This window comes from Neocloeon triangulifer, unplaced genomic scaffold, assembly GCF_031216515.1.
Source record: "Neocloeon triangulifer isolate White Clay Creek 2 clone unplaced genomic scaffold, ASM3121651v1 ptg000013l, whole genome shotgun sequence".
Classification (NCBI taxonomy): domain Eukaryota; kingdom Metazoa; phylum Arthropoda; class Insecta; order Ephemeroptera; family Baetidae; genus Neocloeon; species Neocloeon triangulifer.
In genome coordinates, this window is record NW_026775555.1 from 253,746 (window position 1) to 276,750 (window position 23,005).

The window sequence follows — 23,005 nt, forward strand, 5'->3', positions numbered from 1 at the left end:
TTGACAGCTAGCTGCCTTTTTGCAGCTGGTTCGTTAACTTCACAGCCGCCGTTGCCACAGATTTTTGCAGCTATTATTATTATTTATTCTTCTCGGTCGATACAAAAAATTTTGAATTGGAAAAAAGAGAAGAAAGGGTTTACAACTAGCAGATGTCTGCTAAAACGCCTGACATCAAAAGAGACGGCCGCCGCGGTAAACCCAAGCTTGTCCATACTTGGCCAGCCGCCGGCAAATATTGAGCGGCTTAGGGCTAGGGGTCTAATCTCAGAGTTGCTCAATTGTTTGCTGAGAAGTGCCTTGCATCTAATCTAAAGAACGAGGATTAACGAACTCACCTGAAAATGGTTTTCTTCCCTGAGAAAAAATTTATGCTATAAATATTGAATGTTTCAAATCAACTGTTTAGTATGACATTTCCCAAGTCCATTTTGTCTTTTAATCTAATATTTCTTTGGAAATCACTCTTTAAAAAAGCTTAAAAAATGATCACTCAAATCCGAACTGTTGATTGATAATAGCAAGCGTGTGTGCAAATGAAAAAATAACTTTTGTTTTAAGAAGTTGACACTCAAGACATGATCATGGAAATGAAGAAGTCGGGCTTGTCCTCGTAAAAATTGTTCTTATACAAAAACAAAACTTTGCTGATTTTTGATTGTGTGATTGGCCATCAGATGAGTGGAATAATATATGTTACCGACAAATATTTTCAAAGAATTTTATGATAACTTATTATGTAGGTAAACCTGGAAAATTAATGCACTTTGAAGGAATTCCATTAAATCACCCATTTTTTTAGACAATGCGCAACTGGAAGAGTATATTCATCTAATTGTTTTGAGTTAGTTGAAAAATGTGTTGCTTCGTTTGGCATGTAAAGTTACATTAATAATTTCCGTAAGAAAAAATGATCTAATTGATCCAAAGAAAGCATCATTTAATTATATGGAATTCTTTTTTCAAATTAGACCTTGTAAATTCTATCCTTGAACTTGGTAAGAGTTACCGAGGGGCCTCGAGGGCACTTGTTGTAGTGCTGTTACAGTTGCAGATGTCGATATTCTCCTGAAGAATCAATTAATGATAGAATAGAGGTCAATCCAGCTTTGCCTTCTTGTTTAAAACTATGATAGTTGACCATCAGTTCCAAAACAAGATTGAATAAATAACTAGCATTCATTGAATCATTGCAAAAAGATTTGTTACTCTTGGTATAGAAGAACAATGTCAAACGCATTGATATTAATTGATTGTGAATAAATATTTTTTCACTTCTAAACATGATAGTATAAATTATGTGTCTTGACGATTTTATATCAATAAATTAGTTAAAGGTTATGCAATGAGATGCAGACTTCCAGACTCCAGACCAAAGTGTTTAAAATAAACAAAACCTATAAAATAAAAATGTCTAGAAAGTATTTATTGACAAAAATTGTTAAGACAATGAAAATTAAAAACATATAAAGAATAAAATTTTATAAATAAATCAACCCAGCTCGAGTTCATCTTCTATGGGTTTATGATTTTGACCAAAACATTCAGAGGTGTCCATTTCAGGTGTCCTTCTGGCAGCTCGTTCAGCAGCTCTCTGCTTTCTTAGCTCTTTCCTCATATTATCATAGTTGGCAACGTACTCAAGGTGGCCAGGGTAATTTTCTGGCTGTTGGGCAAACTCTTCATCCACACTCAATCCCAAAACCTGACGAATGGTTACAAAAATGGTATGGTAACTATACCATTGAAAAGAAAAAACTCTTACCTCGGGTACCATAAATGGCAAGAGCCACACAACTAGCGGGCTAACACCTGCTGTGTAATGAGACTCTTTGTGGAAAAAAAGAACTCCATCCAATTTGTCTGGAAATTTTTTGCTGTCCAAAATTAGTTGAATTCCTTCTGATGATGCTGGTACACTTTGCAATGGAACAAATTTGCAATTTTCTTTGCTACCACCATCTACCAAGAACATGTTTTCTTCAAACTTTGCCGTCAGCCAGTAAAATCGAAACTCTGTCTGAAATTCTATAAATTAATATCTTGTTCTAGAGGAGTAAAATATTTAGAGAATGTCTACCTCACAATCAAGAAGGGAATAATCTGCCCACAAAAGAACGTCTAAAACGTAAATTGTGTTGTTGGTTCTGCTAAAGATACAGTCCAATATTGTTCGTCCAACCCGTCCCTCCTTCAATAAAGACCTGTTCTTGAACAAATATTTTCCAGTCGTGGAGTAAGCATAGCAAGCGCTCTAAACCACATAAACAAAATTAATAAGAAAAGCTTTTTATAAAAATAGGGCACCTTTTCAGATATTACAATGCAGCGCTTGCCAATTGGACAAGGTACACACAGCCACTTTTCCTCCAAATCTTGGGGAACTTCTTCCATCCATTCAGAGAGCATAAGCATTTTACCATATTTCTTCTTTGAAAGATGTTTCTAAATTTTTTTTAAATTTACAATGAATGGATTGCTTTATTTGCTTATTTTAATTATTTTTCCGTATTTCCATCAATTTTCTCACCAGTATGAAATCGTCATCTGTGATTTTTTGGGGTGTGTCCAGCAGCAAGCCAACTCGTGCCGAGTCAAGGACTGCATTTCTCTTTCTAATAATCTCAGAAGTAAATAATCCATGGATTTAATTAATTGTAACTATTTAAATAACCTTTTCTGCTCTTCAAGGAAATATTTCCTTTTCTCATCTTGGCTGTGAAAGGTGCCCTTGATCTTGAATAAAGTTTTTCTGTGCACCTGATCATCTTCAGACTTCAGACGATATGGCATTTGGGCAGCGGACAACATACAGCTCAATTTATTGCTTTAAATTTATTTGTAAAATTTTCTGAAGCGTGTTTTTACCGGAACAATGAATCGAAATCAAAAACAGTTTTATATAGCGTCCCTTCGGGCCTTCACGGCGATCTTCGTCAACAAGATCTTCGTGTTCGTGGCAAGGAGGCCTACGTCGTTTGCGCCAACTAGCGGTTGAAAGGGCGTACTACAGTCAAAAACTATCTTTCTGTTCGAAATTCGAAAGCAGCCTGTTTTCGTTACGTCACAAAAACAACTCTTTGATGCTTGTGCTTGATGATTTGGTGGAAGTCAACAAGAGAGGGAAGTCTTGTTGAGGGAAGTGTTTGGCTGTTGCGAGATTACGAATACGACCAATTGAAAATCAATAGCCAACAACTTCTTTTCGGCTCTTTTCAAGGAGGTTTTTGCTAGGAGGTATTTTAAAACAGGTGGTAAGTCCAGTCCTCTCGAAACCTCCTTGAAAACGTACTCGCAAGTCTGCAGAGGGGCGTACATTTTTTACATTTATTTATGCCGGCATAAAACAAATACATAACAGACAGACTGAAAAAGTGAAAAGACACTCTGACAGCAAAACTCGCAAGCTGGACGGTTGAGCTGACGTATGTATGTACTTTTTCTTCTTTTGACTCATTCAGGATTTCGTTACAATTAATTGATTATAATATTGCCGCAATCGTTAAAGATATTATGATTGTACATATGTAATCGTGTCGTGCATGTGAGGTCTGGATGGAAACTGAATGATGCGTGGATTGGACAAATTATGTTTACATAGTTGTCGGCACAGAAATTTACATTACACAAGTTTTATAGTGAACATAAATGTTGTCTGATCCACCTTTGGCTTTTACTTAATGTTCAATCTTTCCTTTATATTTTTATTTTTTCTTCTTTGTTTACAGTCTCTAGTGGCCAGTCCAAGAAATGAAGTCAAGCCACATCATTATCACACTAAGTTGCTTAATCAATTTAAGAAATGCTGTTGCTGTGGAGATTCTACGGCCACGAGGAGTTTCCGTCACAAGTATGTTGTGAATTAAGAGTATTAAATTTCATTAAACCTCTGCTTAATTTGAAAGTTAACGCTCAAACGAGCATATCATAAAAAATTGAAACCGCGTTCCTAATAGTTGCAAGAGAAAAAAATGAAAGAAATAAAATAAAACCAAAGACAACTGACCCTAAAGGCGACCAGAGGTCTGCTGTTACATTAGAAGGGTTTTTGCGTGCCCAAACTAAAACTAATTGTAAGTGTTAGGAATTTATACAGTATTATTATTATATTTTGAATTAATTGATGAGGAATAAATTTATTTAATAAACATAGATTGCATTGATTAAGCAACTGAGTCAATAGGTTCATACTCTACAGAAATTTCGAGTGCAAAAAACCCAAAGACTGCAGGTCGCGGTCAGTTCTCTTTTTATTTTTCATTTATATAATAAATATTATCTATTATCTCAATCCGTTGCAATGAGGAACGCGGTTACAATTTTTCTGCTTAATTTGTATTTAAATATTGTATTTAATATAATATAGAGACAGCACTATATGATCCAGAAAAAAATTTCACATGCTTCGATGGAGCAGTTACAATTCCATTCTTGCAAGTTAACGATGATTACTGTGATTGTCTTGACGGCAGTGATGAGCCTGGCACTGCTGCCTGTTCCAATGGATTCTTTCACTGCACCAACGTTGGTCATCAAGCGGTGGACCTTTTTTCCTCAAGAGTAAATGATGGCATTTGTGGTTGGTTAATTTCGTTTTTTTTTTTCAATTGCAAGGTTCTTTTGTTTGAAGAAGTTGACACTCTAGGAGATGAAAGAAGCGGGCTTTTATTCATTGTAAAAATTAAGAAATTGTATGTTTTACTATTCAAAAACAAATGGCTCTACCAGTTTTGGTCTGAGACCCTATTTCATGAGCTAGAAAAATACTAAAAATCAGCATAAGTTAAAATACAGACCACATTTTGACATAAAAATTAGGATTTTAAAACTAACAAGTTCCAGTACCATCCTATTTCATGGGCAGCCGCCCTGTTCGATGAAAAATACAAGAATGAGCTAGCTAAAGGCAAATTAATTGGGGAAGATATCAGAACAAAATTTATGGCATTAGACATATATTCAGATTCAGATAATATTTATACCGTATAGATCAACATATGTACAGAAATAATCTTTGGAATAGGTCACTATAATACAGCTTACTAAATTTAAAATACAGTTCACAAAATTGTACACAAAAAATATTCATGCAATGCATGTCATAGAACATTTTGTTGTGGAAATGTGTAATAGTAATTCCAATTCCTTCTAAAACACTTGATAACTATCAGTGTTTTTGATTTGATCGGGAAGATGATTGAAAATTCTTGGTATCATAATTTGAGGGGACTGAGCAGTCAGCAACAGTCTGTTTGGTTTGACAAACAAGTCTTGCTCTGCTTTAGGTTTATTTCGAGTACTGCGATTCTGGTGCACCTTGCTTTCAGAATTTTTGAGAAACAATTCAGGATACTTTTTGTTAAATTTAACACATTCAAGGGCGTGAACAGAGAAGGCTGGCAGGATCTGAAATTCATTGAAAAGTGGTCGGCAAGACTCGACAGGTGTCAATGCCTTCCAGTATCTTTTACCTGCCATCGCACGGCTAACTCTATTTTGAGCAATGAAAACCTTTTCTAACATAGGCGACCCACCCCAAATTACAATTGATTATAGAAAATGACTTTGAAATGGGCGAAATATACATCTCTTAGCAATATTTAGTTTGAATGCGCTGCCTTAATTTAACAAAAAAGTACGTGGTACTTCTCAGTTTCGCTACAACCTGATCACATTGGGTGCTCCAGTTCATTGAATCAGAGAGCATTACACCAAGTATTTTTGCTTGATTGGTAACACTTCTATTTAAGCGTCGGTAATTCTGATAATAGGCGGTTCTAATTTACTAGTTTGAGAAGTATGCATTTGCAGCACCTGAGTACATTTTTGGTACCACCTCCACTCCTCAATCTATGTTAATCGATAACTTTTAAAATACGTCATTCACATATTTATGACAATCTACAAATCAAATTTACAACTCTAAAACTCGTTCATGTCATAATACTGACACTTATATGTACAATTTCTCTTATTTTGCAAATAAACTCGTTACTTTCCATAGTCATTTTTACACTATAACAGGTAAAGAGTTGAATATTCTTGCACTCATAGTTAAAGGATTTTGGTTTAATAATCCAAGTGATTTTCAATCACGACATATAGGTCATTTACACAGTGCTTGTTTCTTGCATTTTTTTGTTTTCGGACTCATACAATTTAAAATTTCTGATTTTTTCCTAAATTTTTCAGGATGATTTATAAGGAATTTCATACATTCTAATATATAGAGAGTAAACAGTCAATATACCATATTTAGCAAACAGTGGCCTACATGTATCAAGCGCACAATTTCCTCTCCAATACCTCAGCCCAGTCATTGCTCTGACAACACGCTTCTGAGCGACGAACACTTTTTGCATGTGTGGTGATGGAACATATCTAGTATATTCCAGACTACATATTTTGGGTTGGCAGACATGTTATGCACCGAAATACCGGTTGCCAAAGCCGGTACTGCAGCCGGATTTGAACCGGGACTATCCGACTGACAAGCGGCGACTATACCGGTAGACTACACACCATATGTTAAAGTAAACAAAAGAAAAGTTAAATAAATATGACCAAACTTAACTAACTAAAAGCAACATTAATACTACATAAAAAAGACATTTACCAAACACAAAAATCGATAAATAAAGACAACTAGCAGAAAAAAAATAAAAAAAAAAATAACAACAACATAAAAAAGTTTAATTGGGCTATTATGTAATTTACGTATTGGTTTTGCATAAACGATTTTGCAGTAATGTAAAATTTTCAATTTTTGCAGCATTAGTTAAAACTTGGTCATGATAATTGGCTAGATCAGTCATTTTGAGGTGCTTGCGATGTTTTCATCGGATTTTTATCTATTTTCTGATCGGCCTCTTTGTTCAGTTCAATTTTTGTGATAATGTCAGCAGTTGTTCTGATGCGCATTGCCACGGGAGTTTTCTCGTCTTTGCGAGCAAAGATTTTTCCTCCTTTCGTCCACACAAATTTAACGCCATTCTTGGTGGCTGCTGTGCGCGTATCAAAGAGCAACTGCCTGTATTTGTTTGTTGTACGGTTTTCCCTTTAACTAAAACTGTGGAATCGTCAGCAAAAAGGATCAAAATAGCAATTAAAATTCGAAGTGAAAGGTCATTCGTGTACGAAACAAAACTAGTTGGACCCAGAATTGTACCTTGCGACTGAAACTGGTAGAGCCATTTGTTTTTTAATAAAAACAATTTTTGCAACAAGGAAAAGCCCGACTTCTTTAATTTCCATCAGGTTCTTTGATATTCATTTTTAATTTTAGACTGCTGTGACGGTACAGATGAATTTGATGGAAGGGACATCCTCGGTGGTGGCCACTGCATCAACATATGTCATGAAATGGGACAGGTGGCCCGTGAAGAAGCGCAGAGGTTAGCTGAGATGCAAAAAAAAGGCGCTGAATTGCGACGTGAAATGGCCAGAAAAGCGGCCGAGCTCAAAGCTGAGAAGTTAAACCAACTCAACCAACTGAAGAAAGACCAGGAAGAGGCGCTGGCCATCAAAGTTGAGAAGGAAGTCATCAAGAGCCAGGCTGAGGAGAAAGAAAATGCTGCTCTGGCTGTGTACAGGGAGGCCGAAGAGAAAGAGAAGGCAAAGAAGGCTGAAATTCAAAAGGAGGAAAATGCCAAGGAGGCTAAATCTATGTTTGAGCTTTTTGATTCTGATAGAAATGGAAGAATTTCCCTCCAGGAGTTGCAGACAAAGCAGGAATTTGACAGGGACAGAGATGGACAGGTCACAGCAGAAGAAGCAAGAGTAGGAAATTTTAATTTGGAAGAGAATGTATTTTTTTTTCTTTCGATTTTCTTAATTGTTTCAGTTCTTTTTGAATGAAAATGAGGAAGTTGGAGAAGATTCATTTGTAGCCGAGTGCTGGCCTCGGATGAAGCCCTTTTACATGATGAATGCTGGAAAATACATTGTCCCCGTGAGTTAAGAAATTTTTAATTTGCTTTGTGTGCCATTTGCGTTGGACATGGAGCATATTTTTATTAACAAAATACTAACCTGCTAGGAGAACCTTTTGTGGAAAATTTATGATTATGCTGATTTTATTTACGAAGAGTATTTAGAGCTGAAAGAAAGATTTTGGTTCTATATCTTCCATTTATATGTGAGTAATGATGAGTGCTACAAATTTTTATTTTGACTTGTGCACTCTCTGTGTGATAAGGACAGGATTTTTTTTATGGCATTGTAATTTGGGGAGGGTCGAATCAAGCGCTGGACGAGGTTTTTCTGGCGTAGAAAAAAGTGGTAAGAGCTCTTGCGGGTGAGCGCTATTGGCGCAGTACGGAGCCGCTTTGTTCTGCGCGGCCGCTTTTCGCTAGATTCGACTTTCTGCCTGTTTTTTCAATTTACCTCTTGGAATCGTGTAAATTTGTTCGTAAATACCAGCACTATTTTAAAAAAACAAGTGAAGTTCATGATCATCAGACAAGGGCAAAGAGTGATTTATATGTTCCTGCTCAGACGCTGTTAATTTTGAAGCAGAACCCTTTGACTTGTTTAGCTTCCTTGTATAACAAATTGCCTGTTTCGATTCACTTGGAGCCTCGATACAAGACTTTTGAAAGTAGTTTGAGGTGTTTTGTTCATGCCTGCAAATTTTATAGCAGAGATGAGTTTTTTTCAACTCATCGATGAATTGTAATTTTTTTTTTAAATCTTCTCTTCCATTTATTTTTTACAATGTTGCAAATGGGGCGCGTTGCAGTGAGTCACTACATCATGGCGACGCTTCATAAGTCATAAGGGCACAGGCCGACAAGACTTTGTCTTGGCCTGACCCTAATAAAAAAAAAGATCAATAATGATAATAATATAGATTTTCCGTGTTATGTATATTTGATAAATCAATCTACTTTAAAACCAGGGCGATGGAATAAGTAAGGAAGATACTGATGATATCAATAACCTCGAAGAGCCTAACACAGACACAGATCTAGCAGAAGAAGAAAATTTTAATGAGGAAGTGGTCAGTAATTCATTCTTAAAATTGAACTTCATTCCAGTATCAATTTTAAGACTGATGCTACTGAAACTGAGGATTACCACGAAGAAACTCACAACAGTGATGATGAGGACCATGACGATGCTTATGTTGAGAAAGAGGAAGAGAAATATGTTTCAGAAGTGCAGTACAATGCAGAAACTCAGAAGATTATTGATGGTAAGATAAAAAAAATTGATTTGAATTTTTGTCCCATAACAATAATAAATAATAGTCTTTAATTAATTACATTAAAATTGAATTATTTAAAATTAATTAATATAATAATTAAATAAATAAATTCAGATGCTGTAAACGCTCGTCATGAATATGAGGAAGCTGATAGATCAGTGAGGGATGTAGAACGGGAGATTCGTCAGATAGAGGAATCATTGCAGAAAGACTATGGTATCGACGGAGAATTTGCTGCCTTAGAAGGAGAATGTTTTGAATACACTGACAGAGAATACATCTACAAACTTTGTCCGTTTGATCAGGTAATAGCTTTGCTTTTTAAATATTTTAATTAAAATCCATAACAATTTGTAATTATCCCAATTCAAATTATTAAATTCCGGAACTTCTCGGACATTCAGATAATATACGGGGATAAATTTTCGATTTTGGCAGATGAAAGTATCACCGATTTAGTGGCTATTCAATATTAATATTTATTCCGTATAGATCAACATTATGTCGAGATAATCTTTGGAATAGGTCACTATAATACAGCTTACCAAATTTAAAATACAGTTGTTATTATTAATTATTAATTATTCTTCTCCGTCATGAATACAAAAATTTATTAATTTATAAACATTCATTAATTTATATATTAATGATTGAGGAAAATAACGAATTTATTTGTAAAATAAGAGAAATTGTATTTAAGTAGCAGTATAATGACACGAATGAATATTTTGGTAGTGTTATAGTACACGCAACGTGGTTCCCATAAGTTGGCATCGCTTGCATTACGTCGCGCATACAATACTGGTTTTACGTCGCGCGTACAATAGTGGTTTTGCGTCGCGCCTTCAATACTGGTGGCGGTGTAATTTTAAAGCAAACCGATTGTTCAAAATTATTGCGGAAACCTTTATAGGAGGCGCGACGCATGTATGCATAATTAAGAATTGCACGCACACCACAAACCAGATCAACCCACGATCGGCAACTCGGAGTTGGGCAACCTCAAAGATTATTTTTTGAAAAGCCGCGAGCGAGGGGTGGAGGCTCAGCGAGGACGTGGGAAAGGCCGTGCGCAGGGCGAGGACAAAAGGGCGGCTGTGTTCATGAGGGGGCTCCGCTAACTTGAGTTTTTACATTCTATTTTTTTTTTTAGACTTTGGGTTTCACAAAGCAATAAAAAAATCAAGTAATTAAATTTCACTACAAATAAAAAATAGACACATTTCTTTACTTCTTACGAATGAAAACTTGAGAATTGGAGTCCGGAAATTTTACACGCATAAAATTTCAAAGAAAAATAAATTCATTCTCCTATTTTCGCTTCGATGAAAAGTTCTTTAAATATTTGTTAGTAAAATATGAACAAAATTAATTCAAGTGCACACAGATTTTTATGTCTGCTGTGAATATCAATTTTGCCGTCATTTTCATGATCCTCGCAAAATTCTGATCTGAGAAAGTTTTATGTTTGTTGCAATTGGCCAAAATTTAAAAAGTTCTTAAGTCGCTTAATAAAAACGGCTGATTTGATTAAAGCGCGGGCTAAATATTTATCCCGCCGACGCGGGGTAAAGAAAAGTTATCTCGAACAAAAAATTTAAGGCGGATAAAAAAAATATTTAGTCCGGGTCAGGGGTTTTGGATTTATCCCGGGATAACATTTAGACTGGTAGAGCTAAGTCAAGAGAATAGCGCCCATTAATAATAATAATATTATTATTTTATTAAGAAATTGATAATTGAAATTTACTTTTGAAGGCTTCTCAAAGGCCAAAGAACGGTGGAGGCGATACTAGACTGGGAAGTTGGGGCCACTGGGTGGGATCGGAGCCCAACAAGTATTCGCACATGATGTACACTAATGGACAATCTTGCTGGAATGGACCTCAACGTTCAACAAAGGTGAATACAAAAACTTGAATTTCTGCTCAAAAAAATAAAAAATAAAAGCTGAAATTTAATTATCTGGAAATTCATTTTATCTCAATGCATATGTTGTAATCAGGTTGAGTTGGCTTGCGGCACTGAAAATTTGCTGACCGCCGTGAGCGAGCCTAACAGATGCGAATACAAGTTTGATCTCCAAACACCCGCCGCTTGCAATTTCTCAGAAGACTCGAGTTCCAAAGGCTTGCACGATGAACTTTAATTGTTGTTGTTAAATATTAAAAAAGCACACTGTTTTTTTTTCTCCATTTTATTCCAGGTCATCTTTATTTAAACGTGTAAGGCATAGAAGATTAATAATGCATTTTGTTTGCTACATTCCCTTCTTGCTGCAAATAAAGGAATATTTTCCAAATTTAACGTAGCGTGGGCCTGTTTTTACTTAAAAAAATTATATATGCAGTGAAATTATTATCAATATTTTACTGGCTGCAAATAAATTGCTGTGCAGGACTCTCGTATCACCAAGTTCAGAAAATTTGAAACTTAATCGATGTTTAGTTTCCTGAATGAGCCAGATGCACCAAACAACTCATCATAGTTCATTTGCTTGCCTGGCCGCTTGGTCTCATCAGTTTTAACGGATTCTTGATCCAAGAACCACTGACGGTTATCCTCCACAATCTTTTTCCAGTTTGCTATAACAACAACATTATAGATTGAGCTTCAAAAGCAAATATTTATATTATATTTCTTACAACTGAAATCCTTAAGGGATCCACCTTTGCCTCCATATTCCTCTGGACACATCTCAATTGGCACAAATTTAAAGAAAGTATCCATCTTCGAGTGGAAGTGGATCTGAAAATTTGCAAATGTCGATTTTGGACAAAATATCAGGTATTGTATGACATACCCTGTTCTTTATCTTTTCCTTGAGCAAGGGCTTAACGAAGTTGAAAATAACATCAACAAGAGGGTTGATGTTGATGACGTGCACCTGACGGAGGCGAACTGGATAGGCTTCCTATAAAAACTTTTATATTTTTATGCGCCCAAATAATTTGTATAATAAACCTACTTGCACACTTATGAGAAATTTCCTGATAATGGCGGGTGTGAATTTTGCGAACTGCTGGGCAGTTGCCTGTGAAGCATCCAGGACATAAACGTCCCCCGAAACACCGTGCTGTAAATTTAATTTTCACATTCTATTTATTCCTTTAATTCAAATTTTCTTTATTTTGTTAAGCATTAGTTTGCAGATATTACACATCTTTAATTGTAAAGGCTAGAAACTACAAAGCCTTGAACGAAAATACTTTTTTTTACGATATAGTGTGGGTTCACGCGATGGCCGATCTCTTTTTTATGTCGGGCGTTTTAACAGACCTCTGCTGTTGTGATACCCTTTCTGCTTGCATTTGTTCCAATTCAATTTTTTTCATGTATGACTTTAGTAGAATAAACTACAATAATAATAAAATTATTCACCTCCTCTAGTTTAAGACGCAAGTCACCAATCATGAGTGCGACTTTCATGGCAGTTGCTGCCGACGCAATATTCAACTCATCCTGGGCGCCGCACATCCAGATTACTCGATTTCCCTCGGGAGTCAGTGCTGGCAGAGGTGGCATATGTCTATTTAATTTTTATTGTTTTTAACTCCTTTTGAAAGAAACCGTGTCTTACGCTTCCGTCCAAACTTTCTGTATGCTATCACTCAATGGGTCACGGTCGGCGTAGAATTCGGGCACGGCGGCGCGCATGGAGAAGTACATGTCCAGCTTCTTCTTGGTCTTCTCGGTGCTGTGCTTGCAGCCGCGCATAAATGTTAAGATGCGATGATCGTCTGAATGAACCAAAATTCGTAATGAATTCTTTTTCTATGAAAAATATTTTCCCACCTGGAAAGGGTGGCAGGTGCGGCTGCATGGCGAGCCATCCTTTGATTTGTTTCATTTTTTCTGGAACGGCGTCTTTGTCTTCACACAAATCTTTATAAATCTGTACTGACAATTCACCCGTCGGCTGCACTAAGAGGGTAGGCACTGCAGAAATGAAAATTATATCAATAAATTAATAGATGAAAACTAAAAATTTTCAGCGAGCAGCGCGTTTTGCTTATGAAATAGGTTGGTACTTGAATATGTTAGTTTTAAGATTTAAATTTTTATTTTATAAGTTATAATGTGGTGTGTTTCAATTAACTGAATTTTTGTATATTCTTGCTCATGAAATAGGTTCGCAGACCGTGACCGAAACTGGTAGAGCCATTTGTTTTTTAATAAAAAACAATTTTCTGCAATGAGGAAAAAGCCCGATCTGTTTTCATTTCCATGAACACTCAACTTCTTCAAACACATTTAAAATTCTCGTCATATATTGCTTCCTCTAATGACACTAAAAGAAAACCAAAGTTCTTGTCCCTTATCACTGTTAACATCACAGGTATAAAATGACACAATTATAAAAACATTTGACCTTATTAATTTATTTAAAAACGCGATTAAATAAATTAATAATTCGCGGTGTGAGTTGTTTCAAGCACAAAGGAAATGGTGCTGAAATGAAGTAAACAACCACAGGGATGTCGGACTTTGTATGCAAGGGCACAGGACGACCGACCGCGCGGCTAGAGGACGCAACAACAGGAAATATGTTGCCAATAAATACCCTGAGCGCAAGGAATCAGGGCCTCACTTCTATTCTCCTCTCCGTCAGTTACGCGGTGTTAACTGTTCTTGTAATTTTTGTCACTTTATTTGTGTTGCCATTTCACTTTAAGGTAATAAAAAGTTTCACTCAATCTTCCATGGTAAAAGACTTCGGTTTTATTCACAGAACTTACCGGCGAATCTATTGAGAAAGTGAATTTAATTACTTGAGAGTTTAAAGTAAAGTAAATATTCTAACATTACTCTGGAACTCTTTTTTTTGCATGCTATATGCTATATATATATTAAAATATTTCATGACATCATTTTAAATCTTAATGTGTTTGGATTGAGCGCGCCTGCTGGCTTTTTTACTCAATGGAGCGTGGTGCCACACCAATTTTGTATTTGACCTACAAACTGCGATCCCTCATCCTCGTGCATCTTTTTTTTTAACTTTCTACACAAAATAGTTTGCATCCTCTGATCATTCTTCAGAACGGGTTTTTTCCAAGTCACAGCTAGCCCAATGATGTTTTTCTTCGCCTGATTTTTGTGAAATTCTGAAATGAACACGTTCAATGTGCTTATTTGAAATTTACATACAAGGACAGAGCGCACGATTTTCAAAATTGCGAGCGCAGCGCTCATTTGCGCTCAAACCAAGCCAAAATTGCAACGAATAACAGTTTTTGTATACAAGAAACTTCAAAACAGATACCAATTTTGGAAGTTTCAACCTTATATTATTTCAAATTGCCGATTGGTTTTTGTATGAAAAAAGTTTTCTGGTTTTGTTTTACTTTTTTTAGAAGAAAATATTTTTTAGCGCGCTAAACTAGAAAACTAGTTGCACCATTCGTCGATATTAATGAAAAAATAGTTGAAGTTGTTAAATCTGGTAAACTGCTTGGCGTACATATTACTGATACTTTGAATTGAGTGGAGCACTGTAAACATGTTGTATATGTAAATTGAGATCCGTAACTTATATAACTCACGAAACTGAAGGACAAAGTATCTGATAATGTCTTGAAAATGATCTACTTTGCCCACGTTCAGAGCCATATTATCCTGTACTGTATGCTATAATTATTTAGGTTTGGCTCCAGTCTTATGTCAGCAGGGTTGACGAGAGCGCTGATTGCTTAAGTACGCTCGCCTTCTTTTCTGAAAATTGCGCTCGCGCTCCCGCTCTTCAATTTTTCCTCACGCGAGCAATCAAGCTCGCGCTCTTTACCCAAAAGAGCGCTCGCGAGCGCTCTTTTTCAGAGGTCGCTATTTTTTAAATGAAATTTGGATTGGCCTTCTTCAATTTTTCTTATGTACAATCAAATGCTATTTTCAATGCTATTTTATGTCTGGTCTAAAAATATACCTATTTCCATTGAGTTTCATAAAAATATTTTTTGATAATTTGGAAAATGAAAAATTCTCAATGTTTTACGAGCAAGATTTCACGAATTTATGGTCACCAAAAAGATCGTAAATGAGCGCTCTTTTTCAGCGCTCTTTTGATAAAACGCTCGCGCTCGCGGCATGAAGAAAAATCGACGCTCGCGCTCCGCTCGCGCGAGCGGAGCGCTCTTTGAGAGCGCTCGTCAACCCCGCATGTCAGTAGTGTTTGTAGCCGAGAAAAGAATCTTGCTGGCATTTACTACGGGAAATTGTATAAAGCTCTAGAATCCGTCCACTCTTAACAAAATACGAAACCCATAACGGTGAACCCTTTCTTCTCTGTTTCAAATTCAATTTTTTCCAATATTTGTGTATTATGCGCGAAATGAATAAATATTAATAATAGTTTATGGGCGAATTCTTCGCTCTAAATAATTAGTAGAATCTCTATTTTTACTTGTTTTGCAAAAGCTTATACTACTGTAAAATGTATAATTTAGCTTAAATCAAAACTAAATAAACTGAAATTTGAAAGTAACAGTTTTAAAATTAGTTATGCTAAAATGTCTGAACTGTTGTGAGAGAATAAAATTCAAAATTCAAAATTTTCAAAATTCAAAATTCAAATTCAATAAACGAATTGAATTGAATGTAATCTATTCTAGTACAGCACATCTCCAATTTGCCTTTAAAACGAGTCATTCCGAGATATTCCTTTCATATTTTTCACCTCGCTTTCTCAATAAGCACTTTTTACATGAAACACAAACGCACTTTCTAAATAATGCCCCGATTACGTTTTGTCATTTCAGCTTAATTATTAAAATTAACTGTAAACACGATCCTCTATAGTAAGTTGTAATTTATTTCAAGTTTTCAATTTTTAAAATAATTGTTTTAATATAATTGTAATGATATATAATAATCTCGAAGGAAAAATCTTGGTTCCAATTAAATGGTGGGCATCCACGAAAAACTGACATGAGAGAAAGTGGAAGCAAAACGTTACTAATTCCAATTCAAAAAAATGAATTTATTATTACGCGTTGATGCGTGTCATATAACAATTTCTTTGCTATCATTAATTCGTTTCAATCTCTCTGAAAGAGTATTTAAGATATTGATCGAGATCATAATTTCAGGGCTTTGAAATTGAATTTCAAAAATTCTTCTTTGCTTAGCAAAGAAGAATTTTTATATTCAACTTATATGCAGGTGTACAAAGGGCCTAAAACTATATAAATAATAAATAAATAACGGTAATCATGCAAAAATTATTAAACTTACTTGTTTGCGGTTGTTCGTAGGCTGCGCCGGACGAGAATGATGCAAAGGGATTGACGTTGGAGCTACAGGATCTACGGTGCGACTTTCTCTGAGAAATGCTCTCTTGGAGCGGTGGCCCCTTCTCTACCAAAATCGCACTCGGGTATGTGGATCAACTGGAGAGGGATCAACGTACGAGCACCTTCCTCTCCATCATGTCCTTCCAAGATATAGACGCGTTGATAAAAAGGTGGCTCTCTGCAATTTCTCTATTGTTGAAGGCCGAGGAGACGAAAGTTGCAGCTGGCGCTGCACTTTTTTTTGCCTCTAAATGGGACGCACAAAAGCAAGCAAATATTACGACACACGGAAGTGTAGTTGTTATTGCATGTTGTTTTCTTGTTTGTCTCAGTTCAATGATGTATGAGTTTCAGTGAGTTGTTCACTAGTACTGTAAGCCTATTTCTCCGTAATGTAAATTTTTGACTCAGATGCTTTGACTTGTTGTGGAGAAATAAAACGAATTGAATTGAATTGTTATTCTTGAAATAGTTAATTTTTATATGCTTTTATCAAGTTGTATTATTTAATATAATAAAGAGTACACAATTTTTTTTTAACAATGGCTTGCAAGATTCAAGGTTTAAGGACAAAGTATCTGATAATGTCTTGAAAATGATCTACTTTGCCCACGTTCAGAGCCATATCTTGTCTTATTTCGGGTGGATATCAAGTCATAAGTCAGAAAGTGTTTGTAGCCCAGAGTAGAATCTTACGCGCTTTTGCTGGCATTTACTACGGGAAATGGTACATTAAGCTCTGGAATCCAAGCCAATCTTCCCAGAAAATACAAAATACTATAACAATGTAGATGAATTTCATAAGAGGATGCGCTAAAACTTCCGATCGAAATACAACATGGTCGATAATTTTTTTCAATGATAACCACCTGTCCATAGGTCACCCCCATGAGGTTAAAAAAAACCTCAAATTTTTTTCGGATTTTAAGAATTTTTTTTCAAAAAAACTCAAAAATCGAGTTTTTTATTTTTCTATGGGAGATAAAAACTTATAAAAAACTTTTCTAGACAAATTTTGCAACGCCCGACAACTTTCCAATGGTGACCAAACGTGTACAAACACGTTAAAGGTCACTTTCAGACAAATTTTGACTTTGACTGAAATTTTCAAAATGAACGCCCGGCCCTTCGATTTTTTTGCAGGTAGGAAAAAATGTAGCCCATCTAATTTTGAATCGATATGGTGATTTCCAGAAACATTTTATTTTTTGTTTTTCTTTAATTAAAATGTGAACAAATAAAAATATTAGGTTTTGTACGTTTCAAGCGCTGAAAATACGCTCATGGTCGGGAGTTGGTTTACTTTAATTTTAAAATAATTTAAACAAGAAATAATATACATTTGAAAATTACCATATCGATTTAAAATTAGATGGGCTACAATTTTTCCTACACCACCAAAAAAATCGGAGGGAGCGTTCATTATGAAAATTTCAGTTAAAGTCAAAATTTGTCTAAAAATGGCCTAGAACGTGAATGTACACGTTTGGTCACTATTTAAAAAATGTTTGGAAAACTAAAAATACATCTAGAAAAATTATATTTCAAAGTTAATTCTTAGCGCGAGATTAATTAATCGGACGATCGAAGCAAATTCCGAGATTTCACTCCTCACTAGGAAACCCAAAATCTAACGTTTTTATTTATTCACCTTTTAATAAAAAAAAAACAAAAAATAATATATTTCTGGAAATCACCATATCGATTTAAAATTAGATGGGCTACATTTTTTCCTACCTGCAAAAAAATCGAAGGGGGCGTTCATTTTGAAAATTTCAGTCAAAGTCAAAATTTGTCTGAAAGTGTTTTGTACACGTTTGGTCACCATTGGAAAGATGTCGGGCGTTGCAAAATTTGTCTAGAAAAGTTTTTTATAAGCTTTTATCTCCCATAGAAAAATAAAAAACTCGATTTTTGAGTTTTTTGAAAAAAAAATTCTAAAAATTCGAAAAAAATTTGAGGTTTTTTTTAACCTCATGGGGGTGGCCTATGGACAGGTGGTAATCATTGAAAAAAATTATCGACCCATGTTGTATTTCGATCGGCAGTTTTAGCGCGTCCTCGTATGAAATTCATCTGTACTCTCTTGATATTCTTGAATGTATTGTTCCGTGTAAAGGCAGCCCAAACTCTCGGCTTTGCTTTGAGAAATTTGCGGGTTTCAATGTTATATAATAAAATAATGATATAATGAGATAAAAAAATCTTGAATCTTGTGTATTTCATGCATTTGAATGGAGAATAAATAAATAGATAAATAGCTCTGCCACCAAAATCGCTAGCTGGCCGCTTTGTCGCTGGCCATTCGCACATTTTATCGTTCGTTGCCCGTTGCTTGAGCGCTCCCATTTTACAAACTTTCGATTTTTCATTGCATTTGAAGGAGGATCAATTGCGGTGGTTCCTTTGTAAGAGAAACAAAGTTTTAAAAAAAAAGAAAAAAGACAAATTGCTGTTTTATTTGTAAATTACAAGAATAAGTTTGACATAGTTGAAAATAATGATAGCAATCCAAAAGCATTACCAGGCCATAGGCTATAACTAAATCTAGCCTGGCTACATAAACAAACTATAGCCAAATTCAATGGCGGGTTAAATTGGCGGCCAGGTTAGGCTTTTATAAATGGCCCTAAAATGTGTTTTAGTTGCAAATTAGAATTTAGATTGATAACAGAATAGGTATAAAAAGGAAGGAAGCAGTAGGGCTTGTCTTTTAGTCGACAGAAAGCTGGCGGAAGGAGCCATCAAGACCAAAGAGATCATCCTGGGTCACAGGCTTGCCGCCAGGGCGCTTGGCTTCGTCGGCCAGAACGGACTCTTGGCCAATGAACCAGTCGCGGTAGCTTTCCAGCTTTTCACGCCATGAAGCTGCAAATGAGTAAATAATAAAATGAGCGACCAATTCCTTTGCTAACAGAACAGGTGCAAATAATGACTGTGTATTGGAAAAAAGAGAAGAAATGGAGAATATATAAATAAATAAATAAGTAAATAAAATAAGTAATAATTATTATTTACCATGCAATTCCTTCAGATCTCCAGCTTCACCTTCATACTCCTTAGGAAGAACGTCCTTTGATAGGAATTTTTGTAGGGCAGTAACATTGGAGTGGACGTGGATCTAATTTAGTTAGATATTAGAAAAATTAAAATAATTTAATAACTTTTATCTTTGATTTACCCTATCGGCAAGCTTGTCCTTCATCAGGGGCTTGAAAAGAGCCAAAATTTTGTCCAAGAAGCTGGGTGCGTTCACCAAGTGAACCTCGCGCAAACGGACAGGATAGGCGCTCTGCAAATCAATGTCTTTCATATTTTCTTTTTGCGGCATTTATTTCTTGTACATGTACAAGGAATCTCCGGGAATCAGTCTTTAATTAAGATCAGAGTAAGTATATTTTCACCCCTGATGACCACATATTGTCAAAGTATGATAATATGTTTTTCCAATAAATGGAGAATAAACAAATATTTATTAACCTAAAAACTGATGGAAAAAATTTTCGGTTTGCGGTTTGATTTGTAATTAGAAAGCAGATCAACGACCTGCTAAAATGTACTGGAAAGATAATGATCCGACCACAGCGGTGCTAAAAAACTGAGTGTATAAAACAAGAAAGTGGATTAGCCGAGTGGTGGAAAGGAATTTACAAACGCGAAATAATCGTTTTTTTTCCGCAAACCCCGGTAGTGAGTCATCTGATAGTTGACGGTACCTGATGCAGAAACGTCTGGCCGGGGAAAGCAGAGTTTCTCGCACACGAAATCTGTGCAGTGATTAGCATCGGGAAGAAAAGGACATGCACTGTGCACACTGTTCTTTTATTGTTCACGGGCTGATAACACTATAATTTATTTCACCTGACTTTTCTTGCCTTGTTCTTAGAAATATACAATATTGTGGATTAATTTTGCAAAATTTTAAATAATTGTTATATTATAAAAGTGGATGCAATTTTTCGATTTCAATGCAAATATTTGTGTACCCGATGCTATTTAAAGCATAGGCATATGCTTTTTAAATTAATTAATATCTCAATATCTGCAATTTTTATAGAAAATTTTAGTGGAATGTGAAATTGCCATGTAATAAAATTTTATTCGCCTCCGACTTTAACGAGACAAGTACAATTTTTTTATAATTTTGATGAAGGAAAAAAATATCAAACGTTTCCACCATTTGATACAAATGCAGCAAATATGGGAATTTGAATTAGTTAAAAAATTAATAATACCTGTCCACAAATCATGAATTTGCGCACAAGCGGCAGCGTGAGCTGGGCCAAGTGTGACAAAGAGCTTCCATTGAGGTCGTAGACGAGGATATCCCCCGAGCAAATATCCTCGCGGAGACGGATGTCACCGGTAAGGAAGACAAGTTTCATGCACTCGGAAGCGTTGAACTGGCCCTTGGAAGGGTCTTGCAGGCTGTGGATGGTCACCCTGGCGCCCTCAGCAGTCAGCTTGGGCATCGGCACAATGTAACTAGAGAGACAAAGGCTTTTTAATCAATCATTTTGATGTGAGATCCCTACAAATATCTACCCAACACTTTAAAAAAATTATTTATAATTCACAATTTTAAATACAGGCTCACTACGGCAGATGGAATTTTTTCTTTATCTCGAAAACGTTTAGCAAAATTCTTTTGGTGGTACCGTTTTTCCCAACAATTCCTTTCTTTTAAATCAAATAAATTGTTTTTTCAACAAATGAATGTAGCAATTTGGACGAATAAACAATAATAAATATATCTTACACAGAGTCAAGACAGCTCCTCATATCAGCACTCTTAGGGTCGCGGTTCTTGAAGAACTCGGGAGCAGCGCCTCGTACGGTATAGTGCATATCAAGCACCTTTTTGCAACGCTCCATCGAGTTCTTGCAGCCGTACAGGAAGCCAGCCAAGAGACGATCGTCTGCTCTCGCCAATGGGAAATTAAAATAATTTTTTAATTGGTGTGAAGTTGCACTCAAATAATTGTACACTTATAATTTGAGTACCTTCAATTTGAGGAAGATGCGGCTGGCAAGCGAGCCATTCCTTCAGTTTGGACAGGTCCTCCTGTTCACGACCCTCCTGTAGGTTCAGATCGGACTGAATTTTCTTCAGCATATCACCGGCAGGGAGCACCAACGTCATTCTTTGAAAATATTTGTGATAAAAGAACTGTTAATGAAATAGAATATAATGCGGCAGATTTGGTCTGTTTGATCTAGGAAGTTTTAGTGAAATTCTTGCTAGTGGTGGTGCCGTTTGTCCAATATAATTGGAAGTGCATTTTACCAATATTTATAATATTCCAAGTTATAACGTCGGTAGAAAATATTATAAAAATAGACCTACTTAACTTTTGTAATTGATTTTCCAGAAGACGAGAAATTGGCGTACTCGTGTTGCTTTTGAAAAATGCACTAGTTAGAGCAGAACAAATGCACCTCTTATAGGGAAACCCCACCATGTGGCCGACACGGGCTAGTAATTTAAACTCTCCTTAATGATGGTCGCTCTACTACACACTGATTGTGTGTGAGTCAGTGAGACTGAAAAAGGTATACTCGCATCACTTACAACAAAATTTCTGCAGGAACGTGCTTATATGTATAATGTGTATTATATGCAAAAAGCCCCCCTGAATATAAGTTAGAAAATCAGGGGAAAAAACATTCTTTGCTACCTCAATTCAATTCAATTTTTAAGTCATTTCAATAGATTTTTATTCCATTTTAGCTCAAAGCTCAAATGTTAACGACGATCCTTAGAAAAAGCTTTTGTAAAATTTAATTTGAAATTTTTATGTATGAAAAAAAAAACGGATTCACTCATTTCACCCCTCACCTCATTTTTAAAGTATTTGCGGGCGCTATGTGGACATGTGGACGGCATGACTCGAGCGCATCTTTCCACTATAAAAATCTAGTAAGTTATTATCACTCTCAATTATCTAATTGCCAGCGTAAGATAAATATCGCAGTAGAGAAAGTTTTTTAATTGCCTCTTGCAACAATAAAATTTTGAAATACAATGAGCTATTCAGGTTTTTAAATTGCTGTGTGTGCGGCAGGGGTCGTCCGCGTACGTTGCACCTCACTGAGTTTTCTTTACTAGACCTAGACCGCAATTTTCTGTGCAATCTAGCTGCAGACAAATCAAATATATGTGATGTGATACCGTTTTTCTTTCGTCGTGGTTCAAGACAAACTGATTGTGAATAGGCAAAAAAAAAGATATAGCTGAGTGGTCATAATGATCTTGGCTGGGGACTTAAATATTGATCTACTAAGCTCAGAGGAGGACTTTTGTGTCCATGCATAAATTTTATACGGAGAACAGAGGTTCATTGATTTCATGGCACACTTGTAAATTTATTTATGTAAATATGTTTGCATTTCTCTAACTTTATTCCTATCTTCCTTTTGACCCAATTGTAAATGGGTGAAGAATTACGTGTGAGCTCACTAGTGCATTATTTGTAATATCACACCAATAAAAGAGTTGCAATTTAAT

At 35.7% G+C, this 23,005-nt stretch overlaps 4 protein-coding genes across 6 annotated transcripts; 1 reads left to right on the top strand and 3 right to left on the bottom strand.

The window, feature by feature from the left end:
* Positions 1-1,400: 1,400 nt before the first annotated feature.
* LOC132199175 (snurportin-1) lies at positions 1,401-3,197 on the bottom strand. Its single transcript, XM_059623718.1, has 7 exons — positions 2,869-3,197; positions 2,675-2,815; positions 2,531-2,615; positions 2,308-2,445; positions 2,081-2,254; positions 1,766-2,020; positions 1,401-1,705 (listed from the first exon to the last, which is right to left on the bottom strand). The coding sequence occupies exons 2-7, from the start codon at positions 2,809-2,811 to the stop codon at positions 1,493-1,495; spliced, it is 1,002 nt and encodes a 333-aa protein (XP_059479701.1). The 5' UTR covers positions 2,812-2,815; positions 2,869-3,197; the 3' UTR covers positions 1,401-1,492.
* An 80-nt stretch (positions 3,198-3,277) lies between these two features.
* Positions 3,278-11,519, top strand: LOC132199172 (glucosidase 2 subunit beta). Of its 3 annotated transcripts, none has more exons than XM_059623710.1 (10): positions 3,278-3,429; positions 3,729-3,850; positions 4,367-4,579; positions 7,286-7,779; positions 7,844-7,951; positions 8,900-9,001; positions 9,052-9,196; positions 9,323-9,513; positions 10,967-11,110; positions 11,214-11,519. In XM_059623710.1, exons 2-10 carry the CDS (start codon positions 3,751-3,753, stop codon positions 11,355-11,357), a joined length of 1,641 nt encoding a protein of 546 aa, XP_059479693.1. In that variant the 5' UTR covers positions 3,278-3,429; positions 3,729-3,750; the 3' UTR covers positions 11,358-11,519. The 3 variants fall into 3 exon arrangements, with proteins under 3 accessions (XP_059479693.1, XP_059479694.1, XP_059479695.1); XM_059623711.1 differs by having other exon boundaries at positions 3,280-3,425; XM_059623712.1 differs by having other exon boundaries at positions 3,427-3,549.
* LOC132199176 (retinol-binding protein pinta-like) lies at positions 11,390-16,624 on the bottom strand. Its single transcript, XM_059623719.1, has 8 exons — positions 16,439-16,624; positions 13,004-13,147; positions 12,789-12,948; positions 12,590-12,737; positions 12,177-12,284; positions 12,012-12,122; positions 11,854-11,956; positions 11,390-11,793 (listed from the first exon to the last, which is right to left on the bottom strand). Coding segments are annotated over exons 1-8 (927 nt in total). The 5' UTR covers positions 16,440-16,624; the 3' UTR covers positions 11,390-11,641.
* A 2,296-nt stretch (positions 16,625-18,920) lies between these two features.
* LOC132199177 (alpha-tocopherol transfer protein-like) lies at positions 18,921-21,996 on the bottom strand. Its single transcript, XM_059623720.1, has 7 exons — positions 21,845-21,996; positions 21,502-21,641; positions 21,257-21,416; positions 20,733-20,982; positions 19,679-19,789; positions 19,516-19,618; positions 18,921-19,365 (listed from the first exon to the last, which is right to left on the bottom strand). The coding sequence occupies exons 2-7, from the start codon at positions 21,638-21,640 to the stop codon at positions 19,211-19,213; spliced, it is 918 nt and encodes a 305-aa protein (XP_059479703.1). The 5' UTR covers position 21,641; positions 21,845-21,996; the 3' UTR covers positions 18,921-19,210.
* Positions 21,997-23,005: the final 1,009 nt, after the last annotated feature.